Here is an 11,179-nt window from a genome sequence, read left to right on the forward strand (position 1 = left end):
TGTGTGTGTGTGTGTGTGTGTGTGTGTGTGTGTGTGTGTGTGTGTGTGCGCGCGCGCGCATAGGTATATATAGGTATGGAGATGCTGGGAGTTAGCCTGACTGTGGTGGAGAAGTGGGGTTATTCTGGATGAGCAAAGACTTTTTTTCCCTCACTGGGTCTACATCGTGCGTATAAATCATTCGGAGCACTGTGGGATGAATTTTGCCTGAAGATTGCCACAAGGAAAGGAATGAATCGAAGGTTTGTTTGTGGTCATCACCTTGGTTGTAATGCCTTAAACACTTGAAACACACTGAATTTTGAATGGACAAGAATAATACATACAATGTGGAGCATGATGTAGTCACCCAGACGTGGGGCGCTGTCGATGCGGACCAGGATGCCATCTTTTATGGTCGTGCTGAAGCCCACGGCTAGCCGGTCCGTCCGGGTGCTTGGCCTCTCGTTATTGGGCCACGTGTATGTGATCAGACCCCCTCCTTTGCCAAAGATGTAGGTCGTGCCAGCTGTGGAAATAAAAAAACAACAACAGCAATTAGATTTGTCGTACGATAAATAGAGGCAGATAGAAAGAGGTGAAAACTGAAATCTGTGATGTACAAACAGAGACTAACTAGACGCCAGGGAGCAGCGTGTTGTCACAAACAAGACACGTTTCTGACAAAACTGGATTAGCGCTTCTTCCATTAGGGGCTAAATCTACGGTAATTCCGTTACAGCTTCCTCGCCGGGGCAACAATGTAACTGTGTCGAGTTCTATTTTAGGATTTTAATGCTATTCAGCCACCGCCACCTTTCGGGTAGAAGTCAGCTGCTCCCCTGACGCCATCTATGACCTATCCAGCTCTTAAATATAGCCCCTTCCCAGGGAATTACAGCCGGTATGGCCAGAAATGGATAAGTCTCCCAATCCTCATGTATTATACATGAAACCTGCAACCAAAGAACAAAGGTTGGCCCAAGAAAGTAGAGGAGGGGGACTGAGGGGGATCGAAGAACTTTTGTCTGGTTTAATTTGACAAATGAAGTGTTGAAAAAAAGGAGTCAGTACCAGTAGGGAATTGTATCTATCTATCTATCTATCTATCTATCTATCTATCTATCTATCTATCTATCTATCTATCTATCTATATACATATATACATATATGTATATATGTATATATGTATGTATGTATGTATGTATATGCAGATTTGTGTCAGATTAGAGCCTCTGCCTGGATCAAGCTCGGCCCTCAGCCAGAGAATCTGTGAAACTGTTTGTGGATTTCCTTTTTTATCATTATGTGAAACTGGCAAGAAAGACCAAAGCTATTTGTTTTCAGGGTGGGATTCAGTTCCAACTTTTGAATATTCCCTGAGGTGAGTTTGAATTAAAGCGTTGATTCCCTGAGCCGCTTAGCCGTCTCGTCCGCATTTAGCCAAAGATAATCGAGATATCTGAGGCATTAGACCTGCAGCAGATAGTCTAGTAGGTGAATCAATATGGAAGAAAACCGGTTCCTGTGGCCTAAGGAGAGCGGAAAGCGTGTGGCCCACCTCAGAGGGCTACGCTGGATTCCTAATGAAGTCTCGGAGTTCTGGCATCAATGTATTAATTCATTTTTTGCTGCCTCCATCAACTCTCGGCTTCCCTTTCTTCCGCATCACCTCCCGCCCCTCGCCATTTCTCTTTTCCATTCACTTCCTCTGCAAGTCACCTGAACATCTGTTTGGCCGTGTGATGGGTGCCCAGCTGTCTCGCTGTTTCCCCAATGAAGCGGCCAACAATCTGCTCTGTGGTCTATAATACCCCGGGGACTCCAAGAACATATGGATGAGAGGGACTAAAAAAGAGGGAGAGACTCTAGTGACCAGATGAGCGTCTCTATTTGCCTTCAGGCACACAAACAGGTCTGTATTTTACACAACTCAGGCGCCAGCACTGCAAACCACCAGCGAAGGTCGTCCGTGCGCCGAGCCTCGAATAATCCGCCTCATTTCGTATAGCTAATAATCATAAACGGACGGTTTTAACGCAGATATTTTTATTTTTCCTCAACAGAAGTGATAAAATCATTCAGCTTCTGTCAGAGACTTTACTGCAGATGAAACTACTGAGCGTATCACCTGCCTCAAATAGCATATTTCACCCATTGCAGTGCATCAGAAAACAAGCCCCTGATGCTACGAGAGGCGGCAGACAGCAGCCTGCAGCCAGGTTGCACCCGATCTGGCTGCACTGTCTCATCGCCTCAAAGTTTCTTCTTGCCAAAAGAGTTCGGGCAGACTAGGGATCAGTTTCCCCGGCAAACGAGCAAACTTCGCCTATCTCATCTAGCACACACTCGTTTTTTTTTGGAGGGGATGACGATGATGAGCAGCAAAGATACAAGCACCCCGGGGAGCCAATTATCACATTGAGGAGATTTGCTTAGTGTTTCAAGAAGACAATGTTCAGCATGAAGTACACACAGGCTGCCACACGCACAACGGGCTGACGCACACACACACAGAGCAGGCGGGCTGACGGAGACATAAATGCACATCGTGATGCAGTCTAAAAGTGTGCAAACACGTGCGCATTCGCACAAACACTCGGAACATGATGCCTTCTCACATTTTCAGTCACACAAGTGGGTGATTATCTGCACAAGTACAGAGAAGAGAAAGAACCCGAGATCGCCGAGATGTAGCACATTTCCCTAACAACCTGTCGGGGCCCAGACTGCACCAGCTGCATTTCCAAACGCAGAGGAAGTCCACTGCATATCAACAGCCTATGCATGCAAGAGTACTGAGAATGGCATCATTTCTGATACTCATATGAAGGGAAAAAAAAGATTTGTGTGGATGTTACGCAGCTGAAAAGAGAGAATGCACATGCCAGGCTACATTTCCAAGGTCAAGACTTTGATTTGAATAATTTCACTGAAGCTAGAGCTGCTGGGACTTTCCATTTAAGTGTGGATGTACTGAGCACCAATATAATTTTCAGCAGCTTTGCAAAGAGACTAATTAGAGGGCGGAGGGGTAAGCGATGGCGTGTTATAACATTTCTAGCATATTTTCCCACTCATGCTCTCAGATATCTTTACTAAAACGTCCTCGGACATTTACCTGTCCTGCAAACTGTTAAGGAACAATAATCTTCAATGTTTTTTCGTTTCTGGGTCTCTGTTTTTGGGAAAGTTGTCTGAGTGCAATGAAAATGTTGATTTCTTATATTCACTTCAGCCAGCAAGCATTTTAAGACCGATCAAAACAGCAAAGTGAGGGTCAGGCGCACCGATTTTCGCCTTGATTTTCTTGGTAACAATGCAACAAAGATTTTGAGACAGCATCTAGGATTTTAATTCACCCGGCTGCATAAAAGAGGTGATAAGCAGGCTAATTTGTTCTCTGCTTCTTGGAAATGTCTGAAAGTCCTCCTCACTTCAGCGTGCTCCAACTATTCCAATGTCCCTTTCCTTTCTCCCTTGTAATTACCACAGACTATTTCTTCTGATGCTGTGCTCATTCTTGGCATTCTCTAAGAGATGAGCCATCACTTTTGGCCACAACTCCCCCCCCCCCCATCAGTGCTTACAAGGTTGGAGGATTAATAAGCAATAAATAGCAGAAATGATGTGTAAAATACACACATGGGCTTTCACAGCCACGAAGCCTGGTGAAAAGCTAACTGTAGGGGAAATATCATCAAAGGAATCAAATCTACACACAGTACAGACTGTAGAGAGCGTTATTTTAGTCTATCAGAGGGGACTTTCATCTCCAGCTTTGAATAATGCAATCTTGCTATGGCCACTGGGTACTGGAGGGAGGCCATCTGAAATCTAATTGTAACACACTGGTGCTACATTGACTTGGAGATAAGAAGATCTCTGAAACAAGAAAAATGACCAATGCTGAATTTTTCAAAGGATTTCTCTTTAAAGAAAACAAGCAAAAACACCCCCAAAACCTATGGAGGGAGTATAGCTGTGAAAATAAAGGCCACATACTAATGCGCTGCTCCCTAGGAGTTGTGATTCATTGCATCTGCAGCATGGCTCCGTTTAGAGACAAACTGTAGATGAGAGACTAGGTCAAAGCCTTGGCCTCTATTTCACAGAGGTCCCCTGAGGCGTGGAAGAGCAGACAGAAGGTCAGGACACCTGTCTGCAGGACAGAGCTATGTTCTGTCCTTCAGCCCCCACATGACATTACAAAACTAAAGGGATGAAGGGAGAAAAGGGAGGAGGACACAGGATTTTCACACAGAGCCAGAAATCACTGCAGGTCACTGCTTTCAATGCACCTGAGCAGTGTGGGGAGAAATGAGGGGAACACGCTGGAATTCTCAATTCCCTGTTTCAACCTCAACAAGAGAATTTTGCTCTGGCTCCACTCTGTCTGTCTTCTACATGCACATATGAACTTCAGCAGCCAGCAATGATATCTGGAAAGGAGCAAAAGGAGCGGAGCAGCTGCCGTGATGCATGTCGGTTATATTGGTTGTATTCAGACTTCACACCATGCTGTGATAAAACCCTCTATTTAGAGGCAGCAGACCTACAGTAAAAGCCAGGGCGAGGTGCTAGTCGAGCTTTTTTCTCTCTCAGATTAAGTTGGATGGAGTACTGGGAGTGTGTGTGTGTGTGTGCTGCATGCATGTGTGTTAGACACCACTAAGAAGAAGGTGGCACTACCAGCTACCCACAAGGCACACACAACTGCAGCGGGTAAATGCTCTAAACTCCAACTCTTTGTGCAAGCGTGCACACATGCAAGCTCAGAGTCATTTGCATAGACCAGTGTGAGTCTTAAAGCATGCACACACACACACACACATGCGCACATCTGCAAGTGCACACATTTTCTCTCCTTTCTCCTTGCTGTGTGTGTGTGTGTCTTGTTTATGTGCTTTTATGTTTTTCCCCTTGTTATCTCTTGGGCTTTCTGCAGCACTGGCACCCCAGGGGATGGAGAAAGAAGACAAACACGGTTTGATGTGGTCGAATTTTCTGCCATCGCAGAACGAAGAAAAGAAAGCGGAGCTCAAAAAAAAAAAAAAAACATCCTGGAAGTGAGATGCAAAATGTAATTGCCTCCTCAATCATGTTCAAAAGAACTCTATCATTACAATACTTTCCCCTGCTGTGCTTCATACATAGGGAATTATTAGGCTTGCTGTCCTTCACACAGTGACAATAAAGAATCATTGGCAGAGGAATCAAATTGTGAGATACTGAGCTGTGTAATCACTGGGATTTATCTCCATTTTACAACCTCTTATCATTTCATAATTCATATTCCAACTGTTGCCTCTCCCCTCTGGGATAGAGTGAGAGGAGGACTAATGATTGAACGTTCTCCTTCTCCCCGCCGCTCCTCAATCAGCTGCCAGAAGTAAGCTTAGAGGAAATAGCTAAAATGCTTTACAGCGATACCTATGTGTGTGTGTGTGTGTTGTTGTGCTTTAAAGGACTTCTGTGGCGGCCGGTGTGTGTCTCTGCTGTCATCACACACGGTGGCCATGTGTCCCATCTCTCAAGAGCAATGCCGAACAAAAAAAATGCAGAACATGATGGATGAAGGGCGGTGTGTCGTGAAGAACGGCTACGTAAAGGAAACAGGCAGCCTCGAATGATTTACACTGTCTGTTTCCCCGTTATAATAAGCTGTAGCATTACCGCACTATATGGATTCACGCGCCAAAAACCAGGGGTAATGGAAGCAGGGAAAAGCTAAAACTAGACACAGAATGGACTGAGCATATATAGCACAAAGTGGTTTTACCCGCGCAGCCAGAGCTGTATTATGATGCATGTGCAAACAGCAAGCTGTAAAAACCCACAAAGCGTTGGGATTGTGACAAACAAAAGATGTAAGGTTTCCACCATATTTTGCTTATAGCAATATCGCTCTTTAAAACTCTAATAATTCAGACTAATTAAACTTTATGTGTGCTGCGTGTTCTGGGCTCTGCTATGGACAGGGAGGACGGCTTTTGTGTGTATTCTTAAAGAAACGTACATAAATGTCAAAAATGCTGGCTGAAAAAATATGAAGCACCAGTACAAACGGCGATAATGGCCTACAGAGTTATTTCCCAGTGTACACAGTACGTACAGAGCATTGTACAGCTTGCTCTGCATTGTATAACATTTTGTCAGAGTCATATTCTAACTTTATGAGCCAGGCTAAACTGACAAATGCAGCGCAGTGAGTCCAAGGTTTAGGCAGCTTCTGCTTGGGCTGCGAAGTTGCACCAGCAGCCAAGATGATAAAGTCTGAGCCGCTGGGCAGCAGCTCCACAGTCAAAAACTACAGTTATAGTACTACACTTGCCCAAAAAACGCCAAGGGAAACTGAGGCCTTTGTGCTGCGGTGGGATTTAGCGCTAGTGCCAGTTATGTTGGAGGTGGCTGTTGGTGCCAGCTCTGATGGAGCGCAGCTGTGGGAGAAGAAGCTGCAACATCAGGAGGGTAAACAGGAACATATTGTGCTCTGTGTAGTGTCTGTGGAAGTGTGGCCAAAATGTTTTTCATTTTCTCTTCTTTTGCTGATTTGTGTGTCAACTTAGAAGTTATTTAGTGTGTTAAATAAAAAAAGAAAAGCTGCCTCTTTTTCACCTTTTTTTCCAGGCATCACATCTTCACACCGGAAGTGCGACCAGTGAAGGATTTGCTTGAAGAATATTTATCAGTTTTCTAATTTGTTGTCAAGTAGAGCCTGACTGACACAGGACTTTTAGAACAGATACCAGGTGCAGTAAATCTGACAGTTGATTTTTTCAGACTAACGAAACATAAAATTTCTGTAACTTCTGTTATGTGCAGCAATTTATACGACCTCACTAAGATATTAAATGAATGCAGTTTGAAACGCATCTTGCTTTACTGTCACAACGAGTGGCAGATAACTCAGTTAAACTCAGTTTGTCGTCGTTATGGTAACATCCAAAAGTCATGATGCCAAAGGGGATGCTGCAGAGTGCCCTCTGGTGGACACACCATGCAACAGTCAACACTGATAACACAGCTGAAGGGTGTTTCTTCCATCTCTTTCAAATGTTTATAGATCTGCCACTTCACAGGCTTAGAAATGAACATATGATATGAATGATATGATATCAGTACCATTTTATCGGATACTTATTATTTCAGATATATTGGTTTTGCAGATAAATAACTCAAACTCAATTTCAATTTAGAAGTTTAGGACCAACTGTTTCTTGTATAACCCACTGTTCACTCTGTTGCTAATTTATGAGAAACACTTTCCCACACTCATGGGACACAGTATAATAACAGAAACCCATACCTGTATATACAGGTACTTACTATAATAACATATAACTCAGCTGTAACATGAACATGTTACCCAGTGTTAGTCTGCAAATCTGACCAGATCCTAATGAATCACCAACCCTTTGCTACTTTCCTGACTTTGTTCCTTTTACTAACATAACTACAACAATAAACCCCGAACGAGTACTTCCAACAACACAACAGGAAGTAAAAGGACTCAATCAAAAAGTTTCCCCTTCTTGTCACCCTTGATTGGACATACTTGACATATTTCCATGACGAACAGCTTGATTTGCCATCTGTATCGTGTGGTTGTGGCAGAAGCGACGAGATGTGGAGATGGTGAACGGGGAGCGAGTGGGGAAAGAGTCACTTTTTGCTGCAGGAGGGAGGGAAGGAGGCAAGACACGGAGAAGGGAGGAAAAACACAGATGGAGAGAGAGAGAGTCAAGCGGTGTCGATGGGAACCCGAGATGATCCGAGCCCCTCCACCCCCACTCTCTCTGAGCAACAGGAAAAGGCTTTGTAACGCTGGCTCCTTACTCACAGGCATGTCAAAGCATCCTCAGATCGCTATAGAAGGACGGGAAGATCGACTCGCTCACACCCATTAACAAAGCAGTCATGTAGCCTCACTTCAGATGCATGCAACACTGCAAAGGTGCAAATGTGAGTACACAGAAGTGAAAATACACACACATACACACAGTCTTGAACAGCAGAAGCTGAGCCATAACAACTCCCCTCTCATTACCGCGAAACCAGCCAGTCTCACCCTCCTACCCCCCCACCCCCTCTTGCCTCTCCTCCTGCTGCATTACTGACACTCCTCTCTGTTGTAGCAGCAAGCGGACAGAGAGGAAGGGCTTTAAATGATTTTTTTTCTCGGTTCTCTGGAGATGTCAGCTCCTATTCTCTCTGGTTGTAAAAGGAAGGGGAAGCGGGAAGGGGGTCTGAAGAGGATTTCAGAGGCTGGGGGAGCAGGGAGAAAGGGAGGAGGTGGGGTTGCAGCTGAGATCTACACAGCTCTCTAGGCTACAAAGAAGACCTGTCTGCTGACTTTAATGCTGCTCACTGCCACCAGTGGGTTTTTTTTTTTTAGAGAGGGGAGAGCGACGTTGTGGAAAGATGAAAGGAGAGGAGGTACGAGCTAGGAAAGATGCGGAAGGATGCTGGAGACAGGCTGACACCGTCAGATGGACGGCAAAGGTGGAGCCAAGTCAGCTTGTAGGAGCTCAAAGTCACAAAAATATCACTAATAAATAGTCGTGACATCTCTCTCCAAAGCTTTGTACAACCTGAATGCCGTGCTTTTGCATGGTGAATATTAACGTTCTGTCGGATCCGGTGTTGACGCTCCCGCCGCTCTCAGAAAATTAGGATATGAGCGTCTCCTTCCCATCATTCATAATGCATGACACGCAATGTGTGTGAGGCATATCACTTCAGAGACAGGCCACACCGAACCCTGGCGAGGATTAGGTGAAGAAGACCTCCTGAAGAATAAGGGAATCCAAGATGGCTCCGAGTGGAAGCATCATTTATAATTGAATCTTCCCCAGAGGGCAGTGCAGCCTGTCTGTCTTAGCCAAGGCTTCACGAGAGAGCCCGTAGCTCCACTCGCCCTCACTCTGCAAAAGCCTGTGTCTGTCTCTCTCTCTCCCCTTTTCTCTGCAATAACTGAAAGGCCCTGATACATAAATACAACACTGCAACTGTATCCACTGATCTTATCCTAAGGCCTTTATGACTCAAACCCCAGTTGGACACATTTACTCGTTTCTGAACTTTTTGCAAACTTTTGGTCTAAGGAGTGGCTAAAGTTGAGACTTTACACTTTTGTGTGCTGCCCTTTAGTGGAAAAAGAAAAGCTAATTTGGATAATTACACTGTATATGACAGACCTGTGTAGCTGCTGTGGCGTAAAACATCATCATCGTCATCGTGTCACGTGTTGAAAACCAGGAATTGAGACCAGAAACAAACTGGAGCAGCACTAATCTGAGAAAACTCATCTGAATTTCAGGAGTGGGACCATACCTCATACACTTCCCTCCTGTTTCTGTCTATATATGTCCTCCACCTCCTCCTTTTTTTTCCCAATTCATTAATTCATCCACCTCTCATTAGTACATGGGAGTATGCACGGGCTCAGGAGCTGCCACCAGTCCTCAGAGTCCTTCTCCGAACCACAGCTCCAATTCATGCTTACTCCACCTGCCATTATCCATTAAAATGCTGTCAAATGTGAGTGAGGCTGTGGTCCCAGCTAGTGGCATGAGGTATTAAACTAGGCAAGAAGTGTAGTAATTTTCTTCTCATATACTTCTCTGCACCTAGAGTCCTTTTGGAAACCAGCTAAGGTGCCCCCTAACCACCACTGGCCGTTAGAATGGATTCACACTGTGCATTGGCTTCAGTCATTCAATCAGGGCTAAGATGAAAACCAAGTTAATTAAAAGGCAGGATAACAAGAGACAAACAGGAACTCATTAAAAGAAAAGATAGTTTTCATAAAATACCCAGTCAAAATATGCGGTGATCTGATATTTCGTGATGAACTTATTTTGAAATGGCACTGATATGATTCATTTGGGAAAGAGGAGGGTGGAATAGAGAGACGCGCTTTAAGGACTCATGGTCTCCAAAGCTTGCCTCCTAACTCCAGATTTCCTTTATAGTTATTTAATAAAACGAAGGAGACCTTTGCAGTTAATTATCAGGATGAGTGGTATAACCTATTTTGCGCCTCGTGCACAAACTAATGGCCTCACAATTATTGATGCCTTTGAAAGTATTATTTAAGAAAATAAATAAATGGATTTGCACAAGCTCAGTGGAAATGGAAGGAAGTGTCCCAAATGTTTTATTAGAACTCTAGGATACAGCGCATTTTGGTTAGTGACACTTAAACACCTAGAAGCTTGTTTACAAGACAAACTGTGTCATTAAATGCTACCATTTTATCCAAGCCATAATCTTAATTTATACAGATGAACATTGCATTAGACGGTTCTGTTATTAAGCTTCTTTGTGGTCCATCTTCTTCTGGTGAACAGATAGGGCTGTTTATCCCCACTGTATAGATGATAAAGGCCCTCTGCTGAGACATGTTGGCTGAATAAAGAGCAGACCCTTCCAGTGACTCAGACAGTTTTGCAGAGTTATTTTTCACATGATGTCAACAAACCACAGCAGCAAATGGATTTTGCTAGTTCTGTTTGCTTGCCTCAGACTAGTTGTGGACAGAATGTAATAAGTCAGGAGGGATTGACTATCTGTCCAACTGGCTGCCACATTTGCTACACCAAGCAAGCCGTTTCAGCATTTGTTTGATGGTAGGGTAGCTACTCTTAATGGTGACATATGCTCATTTCTAGCCCTGTTTTTCTTGCCACTAGGGCTCCAAGGGAATAAGCTGTATTTGCATCAGGCATTATATTAGCCCACTATGACCATTCCTGTTCTTGTCTCTTTAAGGCTCCCTGATGAGTGCAACCACTTGGTTCAACGGCCAACCGAAGCCCTTTGCAGACATCTCTGCTGCTCCCAAGGCTACAAAAAACTTCTAACTCTGTCTCTAAGTCCAATGTTTGTTGGTTGACTCTGACAGTTACTCTAGAGTAACTGGAGAAATACCATTATGAAGTTGGCTCTCAGACTGTTCGTGGGCATGGACAAACATTCAAACCAATGTGGCATCATTAAGTAAATAAGTAAGCCTATTTGGAAGTTTTTAAGTGTCATTTCAAGTTTCAATCCATTTTCTTCCACTTATTCAATGTAGGCTTGTGGTTGGGGACTGAAGCCTATCCAAGGTACCATGGGGTAAGCGGCAGGGTACACCCTGGACAGGTCACCAGTTTGTCTGGTGGTGAATCACCAGTTAACCTAACATCACTAA

General features: G+C 44.2%; 1 protein-coding gene across 11 annotated transcripts in view; it reads right to left on the minus strand.

The window, feature by feature from the left end:
* The window catches only part of nrxn3b (neurexin 3b), a 318,108-nt gene that overhangs the window by 78,943 nt on the left and 227,986 nt on the right, over positions 1-11,179 (minus strand). For all 11 annotated transcript variants that reach the window (XR_001290266.1, XR_001290265.1, XR_311495.1 and 8 more), the window contains one exon: positions 327-508. Coding sequence is in view for 8 of the 11 variants with exons in the window: in XM_013908704.1 (XP_013764158.1) it covers positions 327-508 (182 nt within the window). In the remaining 3 variants the exon portion in view is untranslated. The remainder of the gene's footprint in view (positions 1-326; positions 509-11,179) is intronic.

This window comes from Pundamilia nyererei, unplaced genomic scaffold (assembly GCF_000239375.1).
Source record: "Pundamilia nyererei isolate P.nyererei 1_Seehausen unplaced genomic scaffold, PunNye1.0 scaffold00013, whole genome shotgun sequence".
Classification (NCBI taxonomy): domain Eukaryota; kingdom Metazoa; phylum Chordata; class Actinopteri; order Cichliformes; family Cichlidae; genus Pundamilia; species Pundamilia nyererei.